This window comes from Microtus pennsylvanicus, chromosome 13 (genome assembly GCF_037038515.1).
Source record: "Microtus pennsylvanicus isolate mMicPen1 chromosome 13, mMicPen1.hap1, whole genome shotgun sequence".
NCBI lineage: Eukaryota > Metazoa > Chordata > Mammalia > Rodentia > Cricetidae > Microtus > Microtus pennsylvanicus.
Genome location: NC_134591.1, coordinates 53,970,839 through 53,986,483, shown reverse-complemented (window position 1 = coordinate 53,986,483; position 15,645 = coordinate 53,970,839). Strand labels below are relative to the sequence as shown.

At 38.6% G+C, this 15,645-nt stretch overlaps 1 protein-coding gene across 7 annotated transcripts in view; it reads right to left on the bottom strand.

Annotated features, from left to right (window-relative positions):
• Positions 1 to 15,645, bottom strand: part of Scmh1 (Scm polycomb group protein homolog 1) — a 128,829-nt gene that overhangs the window by 23,931 nt on the left and 89,253 nt on the right. For all 7 annotated transcript variants that reach the window (XM_075944740.1, XM_075944741.1, XM_075944745.1 and 4 more), the window contains one exon: positions 1,191 to 1,420. In XM_075944740.1, the coding sequence (XP_075800855.1) occupies positions 1,191 to 1,420 (230 nt within the window). The remainder of the gene's footprint in view (positions 1 to 1,190; positions 1,421 to 15,645) is intronic.

Sequence of the window (15,645 nt, the reverse complement as noted above, 5' to 3'; positions counted from 1 at the left end):
CTGCAGGACCAGGGCTAGGTATTAGCAGTGAATATTATACAGAAAGAGTGAGCAGTGACATTGAGAATTTAAATCCAATAAAAAAGGGACAATTAAGAGAGGTAGCGTCACGACTAAAATCATCCATCCATTCGTCTGTCCATCCACCCATCCATCTTACATATACAGAACATCTCCCATGAGAATGAGAAACAAGGAGGAAAAGAGAAGAAGGTTAGGTACTTGACCTTGAGGGGCTTATACTTTACAAGGACTAATGTTAGCTAGAGTTATTAACAAGCATAGCAAATCAGCCAAATAACCAACTCTAGGGAAAATATGGGACTGCAATGGAGGTCCAGGGAGAACAGGACAGCATTTCCACAGGGTGATTCAAGTAATCAAATTCAGAAGGAGGTTTTGAGAAACCCTTGATCATTAGGAAATAAGTGGAGGAGAGATGATTGAACAAGGGCCCCAGAGGAGTTTTTTTCACACCATTGCTTTTGCTAGGGAAGCTATCCATGGAAACACTGAATGATTTAAGAAGTAGTACATTCATTCAGTAACCATGCTCAGTGAAGCTTGCTTGATCTTTTCCTACATTAGAGGAAAGTATATGACCCTTAGGTGTGTGTGTGTAGCGGCGATCTTGGAACTAGATGTAGAAACCAGTCAATGTAGTCTTTGTCATTCACTTGCTATATGGTCTTAGGAAAATCATTTCACATGTCTAACTTTTAATTTACTTCATAATAAAGTAATGCTAATAGTCTCCCAGAGCATTGTGATGATCGTGATATGAATGTAATAGCATCTAATATAGTCTGACATTAAATAATTAAATGAAGTTTTAAAAAGAAATCTTTGCAATAGCAAATGAAATACATTTAAAGAATTAATATACTCTATTTACATGCTAGGCATCTATTTTGTGAAGGTTAATGAGAAGCAGGATCTTTTATGTATGGAAGACATTGGATTGACTCTCTCAAAAACTAAAATTGGTTTCCTATCCCTACTATCCTATCTCTAACATTAGTAAACTACAGGTAAGCGCTAAACAGAGATGACAATCTAGATTTCTCTTAAAAACCACCAACTAGGTGAACAAGATGGCTAGATGTGCTCCTTTTCAAGATGAAATGTGTGGCTGAATTGCCTCTTTGCTGTTCCATACCTCTTTCTGGGAAGCCCACATTTTTACCTACCTTACTGCCAGGTTTGGGACCCCTCTTCTTTGGGAATTTCAAAGGTTCAGCTGACTTGGATGGGGTAGAGGTGGGATGGGGAATAAGGATCTTGGGTGTTCGGCCCCGCTTCTTTCCTGGTTTGCGCCCCCTCTGCCCTGGTTGATGCTCCAAGACAGTTTTGGTGCTGTGGATGCTGGGCTTCTCAGTATTCACATCAGATGCAGGGGAAGGATTCTTTGGAATCACAACTGTAAGAAAAAGACTCATTCTATTATCCCTCTTCCTGTATTTCCACCTGTCTTAATTAGGGTTTCTATTGTGACAAAACACAATGACCAAAAAGCAATCTGGGGAGGAAAGGGTTTATTGGGCTTATACTTTCATACTGTAGTACATCACTGAAAGAAGCCAGGACAGAATCTCAAACAGGGCAGGAACCTGGAGGCAGAAGCTGATGCAGAGGCCATGGAGGGGTGCTGCTTACTGGCTTGTTTCCCATGGCTTGCTCTGCCTTTCTTATAGAACCCAGGACCACCAGCTAAGGGGTGGAACCACTCACAATGGCTGTGCTCTCCCCCATCAATCACTAATTAAGAAAATGCCTAAGAAAAAGCTGGATCGGGGGCTGGAGAGGATGGCTCAGTGGTTAAGAGCATTGCCTGCTCTTCCAAAGGTCCTGAGTTCAATTCCCAGCAACCACATAGTGGCTCACAACCATCTGTAATGAGGTCTGGTGCCCTCTTCTGGCCTACAGACATACACACAGACAGAATATTGTATACATAATAAATAAATAAATATATATATAAAAAAAGAAAAAGCTGGATCTTATGGAGGCATCTTCTCAATTGAAGTTCCCTCCTTTCAGATGACTCTAGCTTCTATCAAGTTGACATAATATCAGCCAAGACACTATCCCAGACAGAAGGAAAAATAACATTTCTGTCCAGGGAGGTTGTCCTAGTTTCTTGACATTTGACCTAGATGCTTAGAAAATTACAAAATAAATTGAATTTATTTTGGCTACAATAGAAGTTTTTGTTTTAAAAAAAATCATTTCTAGTAGATACAGGAAAATATTAAAGATTTCCCTAAGTATCTTAGGGAAGCATTGTGACCCAAGTTCAAGGTGAATCCTGTGGCTAGAACCAGAGGCTCACAACTGGGACAGATCTCAGGAGTCTATAGTCTTTTTCTGATGAGAATTAAGATATAATAGAAGAGAAGTGGTGCCTCTCCCAGGCTACTCAGTGAGGCAAGAACTTTTGTTTTCAAAGTGAACCCTGACAGCCAAGGTGACATCAATGTGGCTGAGATTTTACCATGATTAGTGCAGTGTGTGTGTGTGAAACATGAAAATGGAAATCATTTCTCCTCAACTTAAAATGTTTGCTCTTAATTTTTTTTTCTTTCAAGACAGGGTTTCTCTGTGGTTTTGGAGCCTGCCCTGGAACTAGCTCTTGTAGACCAGGCTGGTCTCGAACTCACAGAGATCCGCCTGCCTCTGACTCCCAAGTGCTGGGATTAAAGGCGTGCGCCACCACCGCCCGGCTAGGTCAGCACTTCTACAGTATTCTGTGGACTACTTAATTTTATGTCATTCATTCATCTTCTCCTTAAATTTAGACCATTTAGAGATAAGGAATACCTAATTCATTACAAAAATAATTATTGAGCACTTGCTATGGGTTATATACTGTTTTGAGTCCTGGGAATAGAACAGTGAAGAGAGCAGACATAGTTTCTACTCATCAACTCAGTGGGAGAAATGAAAAGTGAACAATATTTATCAGAGTACCAGGTACTGACAAGTGCTATGATTCATGTAGGGTAAGGATACTACATTGTTTGGGAAGCATTCTTTTAAGAGAAGAGATTTAAGCACTGTTCCAAAGAGCAAGCCTACAGAAGAGTTGTCAAAGACTGTTTTGGTAAGTCTAATGTGTAACAAATAGGTATTCTAACGTGGAAACATGTTAGTGTTTGAAGTTAGCATAGCTGGACATGAGTTTGCAATGTGGAGAATAGATTAGAGAAGAAAAGCAGTAGGAATGAACAGATCAAGCTGGGTAGCTAGCTACTAAACGCTTCCTATGCAAGCACAAGGACTTACGTCTAAACCCAGGGTCCTAGTGGTGTGCACCTGTGACACTAGTGGATTCCAGAGACTCATTAGCCACTCAGTCTAGCCTAAAAGGCAAGCTCCACGTTCAGTGAGAATCTGTCTCAAAAGGGGGCAAGTAGAAAGCAATAGAAGAAGACACCCGAAGTTGGCCTCTGGCCTCCACATGTGCATGTATGGGTCAGGTAACCATTATACACATGTAAATACGTGCACACATACCCCACCAAAGTATAATGGTGCATTGAAATCTTGGTATTACTAGAGAAACAGTGATTGGATTCAGAGTACATTTGAAGGAAGAGTTGACTTGACTGGATGTCAGGAAGCAAGAAATTAGCAAGAAAACCACAAAAGCATATTGAACACATCCAATTAAAACCATATCTAATGAAAAAGAGGAGTTATACGTGAAACAATGTTACTAGCTGGGACAGTTGGGAGATTAATGATGCCTTTTATTGAGGTGGAAAACACCAGAGAAAGAGATCCAGAATTGAGATTCTAAAATTGTTTCTTATGAGCTGTCTATTAGATATTAAAATACGGAGATGTTAATTAGGGAGTTATATATCTGAGTCTGGAATCCAAAGGAGATGATAGAATCGAAGATAAAAATTTGAAAATCATCAGTGTGTTTACTGGTATGTAAAATCATTTCACTAAATAAGATTTTGTTGAGTATGAATATATAATCAAGAAAAGAGGGAAAAAAGATAGTTTCTAACTTTAATGTACATCAGTTAGACAGAAGAGCTGGCAAAGAGATTAAAGAGTGGTCCAAAAGTGAATCCAAAAGAAAATGAGTGTGAAGTCCCAGAAATCAAGAGAAGTGTTCTAGCACCTCAACCTGCTAACCAAATATCACTCCACCTGGAACACGTCTAGTCTATCTTCTAACTTGATGGACTGAGAATACCACATATTTATCATCTCAGCTTCAAATCAATTATCTTGAGGTCAGACACACCAAAATTGAGATTCAGTTAACAAAACAACTAGCCTGGTCAATGTAGAGAGAAAAATACAAGAGCTATTCTAGATTCTGAAAGTGAACATGACATACAGTTAATGCAATATATGGTTTGGTTTAGAGCCTGGGGGATATATTTTGAAAAGGAATATTAGATCAATTGATAAGATTTATATACTGATTCTGGTAATATCTGATGTCAAGTGTGGCTTGCTGAGTCACGAGTAGGGCATCATACACATTACTGAATAAATCAGAGGATGTATTTATCCCTATGATTTAGCAATTCCAACCACAGGTATAAATGCCAGGGAGGTTCTTACACACACACACACACACACACACACACACACACACACACATATCAGCATATGTATATTAATGTTCATAGTAGAATTATTTTTAATAAATGGCAAGTTTAAATGATCCAAATACTCACTATTAGTAAGATGGGTCTAGGCCGGGGCACAGCTCCCTGGCAAAGCATGTGCTCATGGGCATCATGAGTCCTGGGTTTAATCTACAGCACACATACATTTAAATAAAGGAAGGGGGAATATTTTGTATGTTATGTAAGCTAAGAATGGTGGCTTATGCCTATAACACAAGCACTTGGGAAGCCAAGGAAGGTAGACTGTGGTGAGGTCAAGGTCAGTCTGAGCTACAGAATGAGACTGTCTCAAAAAGGTTATGAAGATAGTACTCATAGTGTGTGGTCTGGAGACTTCTAGGGAAACAGCTTAATTAGTGAAGTGTTTGCTGCCCAAACATGAGGATCTGAGTTTGATCTCCAGAATGTACATAAAAAGCCAGGCAAGGTGATATATGCTTGTTACCACAGTGTTGAGGAGAAGGAAGCAGATGAATCCCTGGGACTGGCTGAGAAGTCAGCCTAGGTTAATCAGATAAGCCCTAGGCCAGTGAGAGACCTTGTTTCTAAAACCCAAGATAGTGCCTGAAGAGGAATGGTAGCCAAGTTTGTCCTCTGGCCTCCAAAGTCATGAGCACATATGCATGTTCTTATTTGTACATATAAACATGCACACACACAGAGATACAAAAAGAAAAAAATAAAGGAAAAATCCTTGTATAAAGTACAAATGGTTTCTAATGGTGATCAGTGTTATTTTCATAGAAAGAACCTAACCCTCATTAAATTCAGCACTCTACTTATTTTATACCTTAGCTTGAGTAACTAAACCAGCCAAACGGCCTCCCTTTAAACTGGTTTTTATGAGTCCCAAGACAGTGAAAGCCCATGAACCTAAGTGAGGTAGGGAGGTAATGAATCACCTGACAGACAAGGCTCTCAGTGGGTACCTAGTACATGGCTACAGAATAGAAATAAAGCCAGATGGAGACCTTGGGGGAGGGTTGAAGGGGAGGGACGAAGCAGGGAGAGGAGCAGATAAAAATGTAGGGCTCAATAAAAATCTATTAAAAATATTAAAAAATAAAAAAAGAAATGAAGCCAGATAACAAGAGAAGAGCAGTTCCCTGTCTCAGCTCTTTTTAGTAGTACTAATAGTTTGCTTCTCTCTTTCCCTGAGGGTTAAGCATACATAGTGTGGTGCACAACTATGAAACTAGGGAAAAAGTTGCCTTCACTGGACTCAAAGATCTGGACAGAAGAAAACAAATGATTTTATTGGACAGCTCTTAAAAACCATGTTATGCATGTCTTTTGTGAGCAACACTGAGGTGAGGCTTCAGGAGAGTTTAACAGCTTCTTAATAACTAGATTTGAAGAAGCTATCTCGAGGGAAGATGTGGAAGCTCTTCCTATTAGGAAGCCCTGATCTGCCTTGCCACATTCTAACTTAATTATCCTGCTTGAAAAAAAAGAAAGTAAAAAAGGATAGTATCAAAGAATTAGGGATCTAATTTTAGTTCTGTCCCTTATGATGTGACCTTGAATTTGTTATTTTTTCTCACTTTTCTAGATGTAAGTGATTAGTCAATTTATGATTGTCTTTATCAGAGAAAGATGAAACACATGAATATAATCCAACACATTTTGGTGTTACTAAGGTGGAAAGAATTAACTTCCTAATCAACAATACTTAAGTTCTTATACACTTGGGGTTCCACTTGGCCTTCATGACAATCTTGTATCACTGACAGTACCTCCTCTAACAAGTGAGGAAAGCAAGCATCATCAAAGTTGAAGTGGAAGAGCTGGCCATGATTCTAGTTTTTAGTACTGTCATGTAGCCCAGAAGAAAGAAATCTCTCTCTGGGCTGGAGAGATGGCTCAGAGGTTAAGAGCATTGCCTGCTCTTCCAAAGGTCCTGAGTTCAATTCCCAGCAACCACATGATGGCTCACAACCATCTGTAATGGGGTCTGGTGCCCTCTTCAGGCCTGCAGGCATACAAACAGACAGAATATTGTATACATAATAAATAAATAAATAAATAAATAAATAAATAAATATTTAAAAAAAAAAAGAAATCTCTCTCTGAATAAAAGGGAGAGCGCCAGTGAGCACCAGCATTCACCTTTCTGCTCCTGACTGTTGTGGCAATGTACCTCTCACTCCAACTAACAGCTATAACTGCTCTCACCAACACATCTTCCTCATCAAGGAAGCCCTGGGAGCAGCAATTCATGTGCTAATTAACTTGATCATATTAACTTTTGAAAATGTAGTAAAAGCTGTCAAGGATCTACACTGAAAACAAAACAAAACAAAAACCAGCGTGACTCTAAATGATCCAGTTTCAAGAAGACTGGTAGAATTTTGCATAACAGTTTGGTGGGTGTGGAAGATACAAGGTGGCCTGGACATCTAGATCAGAAAGAACACATGAGTACATCACAAGAAGCTTTTACTTACTAAATGGCGGACAGCCTGAACATCTAAACAGTTGACAGTAAAAAATTATGACTAGTTAAGTAAGTAAGAATCCATGAGTTCACACTGATGTAACTAAATAACTAACTAAATAGGGGAAAGGGAAAGCTCTTATTGCGTAATTCAGCTTAGAACTATGGTAATGCCATCCTAGCCTAACTTTACTTCATGCCCGCATGGTCACTTATCAGCCTTCCACCCTTTACAGCCACATTTGCCTGACCTTGACCATGGCCCAAATGTTTTATGTAGTATCTGGAAAGTATCACTGAGCTTTACAATAAAAGATGTTACTAGTCCCCCCGCTACACACACCAATTCCTTCCCCTAGCCCCCACTGATGTAATTGGAGATTTGTCTTTAAAAATGCCGTATCTCTGAGCTTGAGTACTAAGACTTTTCAGAAGTATGAGCCCACTCTTGGTCTGGCCATTGATAAAAACTAAAAATTTTAACTGGCTTAATTAGCATGGTTGTCAATAACTTTCTTGTGGGGATCATTCAGTTAATGAGTACAAATAAAATAAGAAAATTAAAAATTGGGAAATAATTAAGAAATAATTGATTTAAGCAAGATGTACCCATAGATGCTAAAACTTGAAAATTTGATGAAAAAGAAGATATTTGTGGAAAGACAAATACTGCATATCCTCTCATATGTGACATTCAGATTTAAATCTAGGTTTAGAATACAAAAAAAAATATATACATGACAATGTCATAATGGAATCTATTATTCTGTATGATAACTAAAATTAAGAAAAAGTAATGAAAAAGAAAAGCAGGACATTTATAATCTCTAAAAATTTTCTCTCTTTTTTAAACCATTTATTATTTAGTATGTATATAGTGTTCTGCCTGACATCTATGGCTGCAGGCCAGAAGAGGGCGCCAGATCTCATTACAGATGGTTGTGAGCCATCATGTGGTTGCTGGGGACATGAATTTAGAACCTTGAAAGAAGAGCCAGTGCTCTTTACCTCTTAGCCATCTATCTAGCCCTAAGAATTTTCTCATAAGACAATTACAAGGGAAAAACAACTCTGTGGTAAAGAAATGGATAATTACAGCCTGAATCACATAATTAAAGTTATGATATATAGTAATGAAATGGAAATATCAAGAAAAAATATGCATTATATATTGAGAGGTTGATGCAACAGTAATTTGGGGAGAATCTTGGTTAATGATATAGGAAAATTCTTTGTATTTCTGCTGCAAATTTCCTATTAAGACAGAATTATGTTAAAAGATTTTTATACTGAAAATCTAATAGCATCAGTAGGAATCAGAGACTATCAGTAGGAATAGATGGACATATGAGAATCAGAAAAACAGAACTTAGTCTACTCAGTTAAGCAGAAAACTTCTAAAATGAAAAAGGAAGAAAAGTACAGACATTATTCGAACCAACTAAATTATAAGAGCCTGGAAATACCTCTCAACAATAATCTTAAATGTCTTAATTCTTTAATTAAAAGATTCAGGTTAGCTGACTGAAGTAAAAACAAGGCCCAAAGTCTTTGTTGTCTGCATGAAACCTTACAGGAAAAGACAGGCACAGATTGAAAATGAAATAATGTACCAAGTAAATCAGTTTGAAATTAACAAAAAAATGTTAACACATTTCATGAAAGTTGCTGAATTTATTTTTCCTAAGTATTGTTGCATAACAATTCCCTCAGAGATGGAATTAATCCCCCTACAAGGAAGCTTTTTAAGCAGGGAGATAAACAACTCAAAATAGTTTCAGGAAGTCCCTGAAACTGACCAGATTTAGTAGGCTCCTCCCTCCCAGAATAAACAATAGACTGCTGAGAGTAGCTCTCAGAGGAGGCAAGTCATAATAAAGATGCTCAGACAAGCCAAACTGGAAAGAAGATTCTGAGACCAGACCAGTTGCCCCAGTCTGTTGGGCTGTCTGTAGGCTGTGAAGTGTGCTTTAGGTTTGAGCTGTTACCCATGCTGGGGTGGGATTTGGTGATGCTGCTGTCACCTATACTCCTATAAATAACCCCAATAAAACTTATTGGTCAACCAAGCTGGATTTTTAGGGATATCTATACGTTGGACTGTTGTGGGCTCCCTATCTGGAGTGAGTAGACCTGTGTGCTGCATCTCCCCAGGAAAAGTCTTATTGCACAAGTATCAATATATCTGCCCAAACAATACCTTCTAGTAAAAGTTCCCATGACCATTTTATATAGAACAAACCTCTGGCAATAGTTATTTCCCATTCTCCTTTATCCTTTTTTTTTTCCCTAGAAAAAGTATTAGTATGTGCTTATTTCTTTTCTCGTCTTTCTTCTTTTGTGGATTTAAGTCAGGGCTTCACACATACTGGCAAACACTATACAACTGAACTTTTCTTCAGCCTCTTGCGTATTTTTTTTATATTATGAGGAAGATAACTTACTAAGGACAATATTGTTACCTATACTTCCTAAAATTGTACTTCACCCATTGTAGGTGTTAGGTGAATAGCTATGATATATAATCCAGTATTTCACTTCAGGATTTTGCTGTATGTTGGGGGCTTTTTACAGTTCCTTTTCTTTTTCTTTTTTTCTTTTTTTTTTTTTTGAGACAGAGTTTCTCTGTGTAGTAGCCCTAGCTGTCTTAGAACTCACTTTGTAGACCAGGTTGATCTCAAACTCAGAGATCTGCCCGCCTCTGCCTTAGAGTGTTGAGATTAAAGGTGTGTGCCACCATCACCTATATAGTTCTTTGTTTTTAATGTCCTTAGAGGTTAATCTACATTAAATGCAGTTCCTAAAGCATTAGGCACAGGCTTTGGATAGATTACATGCATTCTCTTCCTTAAGGAATACTTTTGAGCTCCAAGTCACAACTCCAGATAAAGTCTGTTTCTGGATAATAGAATACATATAAGAATAGTAGAAAACTGGTAAAGAACAAACAACCTAATTCCCTCTGGTTTACAATAATTCTAGTTAGGAAGGTTATATCTGTATGCTATATAATGCTAGCCTCTTAGATCCCTGGATCTGTGTTTCCCATATAAAAACATGATGGTAGCAGGCAAAATGCCACTTAGATACTTTTTCTTGGCTGGTCTTAATAGAAAGATTCTTGGTTAAATATGAAAGATACATTTTAAAAATGAGAATATTTGGTCTGCAATATTAAGTCAAGGTTCTTATATCTACTTCTTTGACAGTCATGTATTTTTGTGACCCTAACTTAAGCCTCTACAATATGGCATAGAAAAGGATGCCTAAATATGTTTAACATATCATTAATTAAAAAGAAAACATGGAACATAAAACTGAAGGAAGAAAGACCTGAAGGAAGATAAGGAATTAAACATGTCTATTATGTGATAATAAAGAACTTTGGGATTCTATACTTCCTATGTTTTTCTAAATAATCCTTAGTTAGCAGCCATAGCTGTCCCAAAGAAGGAGTTATCATTAGTTTTATTTTCTCTATAGCACCAACAAAGCATATGGAATTAGAAAAAGATGACTAAAATGTAAAACTGTGTGTGTGTGTGTGTGTGTGTGTGTGTGTGTGTGTATGAAATGGGAACAACTGAAGTAGGGAGAAGCTGTCTGGCCTAAAACTGTCTCTCCTCACCCTAAGCATAGTGATTCAGAAGCTGTGTTCTCTCTTAGCTTTGTTCAGCTTGGCTGGGCTCTGATGTATGTTACCAGCTGGGCTTATGACAAGACGGAAACTCTATTACTCTGAACTTCAGTTTTCTTACTAAAGTCTGACTGCCTCCTGCTTCCTGCTAGCTAAGCCTCAACACTCCATGTCCTAGCTTTTTATACAGCTGATTCTCATCCCTGTGGCTTGGGCAGAAGACTTCTGCAACTATAAAGCACCATATTTTCCCAGAGACTTTCAAGTGGGTAAGTAGAAAGATAACTAAAATCATTCATGATGGGGTCACAAGTCAACTTCAAAAGCTCAAGTTACCAAAACTCAAAGGCATGACAGACTTGGCCAAAGCTAAAAGTAAAGAGAGCAACTCAAAAAGAAGAGGGCTGTAGTTTCTTAGCTGGGCTGCTCAACTGTTTGGCCAAGCCCGTTCAGGCTCCTCTGAAAGGTCCTCTGCCAGAACACTGTGAGCAAACGTCTGTGGATCAGCCACTGTCATACAAACACATTCCAGCTTTCCTTAGCCTAAAAACAATTTTTTTTTAAATGTGGATTTAAGGAATCCCAGCCCAGGACTTTTTACATGCTAAGCAGGTGCTTTTCTATGGAGTTGTATCTCCAACCTCAAGGCAATGATATATTAGGCCATTTATTATGGTGCCTTGCATCTACAGACTTGCCTTTCCATTTCAAATTTCAATCTACCTTTACTGCTACTAGGAGATGCGTACTCATGTTGGGGAGATGTGCAAATAAAGGCCAAGGTCAAAGTGACAATGAAGTTCATCTCTGGGTGTGATGATCACAAGGCTGAAGCTAGAATACTGACATATTATGTGTTTTGTGTGAACTGAAGGAGAAAATGGTATATTAGTTCAGGGATACAGTGGAGACAGGTAGTTTATTAGCTATGACGTGTCATGTGCTGGAACTATAAAACGTCAGGGGTAAAAAGAGAAAATCAACTGTTCTCATTAGGGTATAAAAGAATTCACCTTATTCATTAACCAAGATTCACAGACCTTTCCCCCATTTTTTTTTTTTTGGCAAGACTACTGAATGCTTCCTAAAGAGACTCAGAGGAGCATCCTAGCTATTAGAAGTTTCCTGCAGAGAGCTTGTCTTATAGATTATTAGAAATGGAAACACAGTAGAATCAGGAGGTAGTCCACATAGAGAGATGTACAAGTATTTATAAATGTAGAGGTGGTGTGTGTCATTCTTAACGCTGGCCATTGAGTTCCCAATGTTAGAAAAAGAACACTAGTTAAATGGCTTTTAATCTGCTAATACAATGTTAGTAAATAGAAGCAGTACTGACGACTTCACATGAAGATAAACTGAGATGGAATCAGAACATACAGTAGTATAACCTACCTTAGCCCTCCAAATTACTAAGTAATCACGTTGTGGCATATGCAAGGGAAATTTAATTTAACATAGATTCAAGTTTAAACCTATATGATTTCACAGTATACAGGGACAGTTTCTTAAATAAACCACTCTTAAAATAGGTGTGAAAATGTCAAGACTTTACATCTTAGTATCATTAATAAATAGAGAGATGACTTCAGTCTTTCTCTTCCAGTCACCTTTTTCTCCCTGCATTGCTTCTCCTCTGTTGCCTGGAATACTAGTGACTTTAGTGGCTTGCTAGTTGACGCCTCTTGCCGTCAGCCCTTAATACCATCCATTCTTGTGCTGCCAAGATAGTTCTCCTGAACATGAATCTGACCTGTAAGTTTGCCATTTTCAACCATTCAATAATCTTCAAGGCTTATAAGATAAAGACCCAGGTTTGGCAAGTGGAAAACTATGGAAAACTTTGCATTCATGTGCCTTCCTTTTTAGTCTTATCTCTGTCCCTCATCTTTTTTTGTTGTTGTTGTTTTTGTTTTTCGAGACAGGGTTTCTCTGTGGTTTTGGAGCCTGTCCTGGCACTAGCTCTTGTAGACCAGGCTGGCCTCGAACTCACAGAGATCCGCCTGCCTCTGCCTCCGGAGTGCTGGGATTAAAGGCGTGCGCCACCACTGCCCAACCTCTGTCCCTCATCTTACCACCATTGGAGCTGGAAAGATGGCTCAAGAGCTAAGAGCATTGGCTAGTCTTCTAAAGGACCCAGGTTAACTTCTCAGCATTTACATGGAGGCTCACCACAGTCTATAATACCAGTTACACGTGAAGGCAAAATACTTACACAAATAAAAAATAAAATAAAAAACATACTTCACTAAAACAAAATTCTGAGCCTCTACTCATCTGTTTCCACTGCTAGCTAGAATTTGCCTCTATTTTTCCATTGCTCAGGTTTTAGTTTAGTTGTTAATTTGGAACTTTCCTGATCTTCAACCTCCAGTCCTGTAGCCTAGGGATCCTTTGGCAAATTGGTTCTCTAAAGTTATAACAGGTCTATTGACTCACAAAATTGTGACCTCTAAAAGCAGGGTCCCCTTAATCCAGCTAATAACAACTCAAATATGACCTGAAGCTGGCCTTGGCTATGGTGTTCTTGTCTCTATCCTTTCCTATCTATAATCTGGGATTATATTTTAACCAACTCCCTTTGTGTCTCAGAATCTGTAAGTGACTATAGCATTGTATGGTGGTTTGAATAAAAATGGCTCTCATCGTCTCATATATTTGAATGCTTACTCATTAGGGATTGGCACAATTTAGAAGGATTAGGAGGTATGGCCTTGTTAGAGGAAGTGTGTCCCTGGGGATGGGCTTTGAGATTTCAAAGCCCATTTCAGGCCCAGTCTATCTGTCTCAGTCTACGAACAGGGGATCATAATGTCTAGCTCTTAGCTACTTATCTAGCACCACATCTGCCTGCTGCTATTTTCCCTGATGCATATTCCCTGCCATGATGACAATGGACTAAGCCCTGAAAACTGTAAGCAAGCCCCTAATAAAATTCTTTCCTTTGTAAGAATTGCCTTGATCATTATGTCTCTTCACAGCAATAAATATTTACTTGCTATATAGTTTTACAAAAACAACAAAAAGAGAAAACACTTTACAGGAGAAAAAAAGTAAGATATAGTCTGACGAATTGGTATATAAACAACTGCTTACCACCCAGATGAGGGTAATAATGAACCTAACCAAAGTTGAGTCATATTTTTAAGTTTTCTCTTTGCAAAGTGAAACCTGTCACAGGTAGAATAGGTGAAATGATGATGGAAGAAGCCTGGCTAACCATGTATATCAACAGGTATGCTCAAAGGTAATATCTCCACTGGACACTGGACTTGAGTAGACAGTCCCAATAAACTGACTAATGTGTAGTATAATCCAGGATAACAATATATTATTTTTTAAAAATAAATATATGGGTATGATGTAGGATGTATGTGTTTTCTTTATCTTATAAAAGTACTTAGGAAGCCATGCTTTATTGAAACTGGCATCAAATCAAAGCAAGAAGAAGTGAAATGACATGATGACTGAAGCCTGATTACCATCACAGTCTGCTAAGTGGGATGAATTATTTCTTATACCTTTTGCATTTAAAAGTAAAGCATGCACTATTTTAGTTTTGAGTTGTTTAAAAATGATAAACTAGCCAGGTGTGGTGGATCTCTGTGAGTTCAAGGCCAGCCTGTTCCAGGACAGCTAGAGCCACTAACACAGAGAAACCCTGTCTCAAAACAAAACCCTGAAAACCAAAAGATAAGCTAAAAACCAAATAAAGCCTTTGCTTTTTGTTTGGTAGACACCTCCAGCTCTTTCCGTCATGATTTAATTTGGGAAGCCTCATTCCTCACCCCACCCTGTCTCCAAATCCAGAGAACCTTCGAACAAAGGAAAGGTGCCAAAAAGTCCAGTCTGCATTCTTGGTGGCTACTGCAATTTCCTCCCCTGAAGTTGCCAGCTACCCAAGTCCCCACCGAAAGTGCTCAGCTTTAGACCATAGTTGGGCACAAACCCAGCTTGTGGCCAACATGTCATCACGCCTGGCCTTACAACCTATAAAGTCTCCCAGCTTTCATTTGTGGGCTTCTTCAGCCTTGATCACTGGGACTGAAATACTTGCCCCAAAGTTGCTTTGCTCAAATAAACTTGTTATACTTTTTCAAGTCAACTTGACCTGGCTTACTGCATTGGCAGAGAAACTTATTATGGGGGCGGGAGGAGGGCAAAAAACCTATTTCTTTTTATAAGCAAGAACCTTGAATTAGTTGGCTACTTGGTAGCTGTAGTCATGAGTTTAGGAGCTAACAGGCACATTCCTAGCTTAGTAAAGGGGAGAGGAAGAGGTTATGAACAACATGTAGGATTTTCTTTACATAGGCACTAGAGTTGAGCAGTACACGAACTGACTCTCTGGAATCAAGTAGGGGACAAAGTCATGAGTCACTCACTACCTGTTTCCAAGATTGTTAATACATAGAACTTTTAAAAGACTAAGTCTCTTCAAAGTCCTAGTTAAGTCTCCCTCATTTAGGATGATTCCTTCAAAGACAAAACAGGTTTGTGGTCTCACTGAGCATAGAACCTACTTTAGAGCCCTGTTAGTATAAACACTATCTCTTTGCTATTTCCTGCCAGGGCCTGGAAGGCCAAATCTAAGATCTCAAATGAAGCTTTGAAAAATACAGGCCTCAGTTGTCATTAGAGAGGCTTCACCTAGCTATGGATGGAAACAGATATAGAGACCCACAATCAAATCTTAGGTGCACCTCCAGAAATCCTGTGAAAGAGGAGAAGTATTATGGGAGCCAGAGGGGTCAATGACACCATAAGAAAACCCACAGAATCAACTAACCTGGGCTCTTAAGGGCTCATAGAGATTTAACTGCTAACTAGAGAGTCTACGTGGGACTGACCTAGGCTGTCTACATGTATGCTACAATTGTGTAGCTTGGTCTTCTTGTGTGACTCCTAACAGT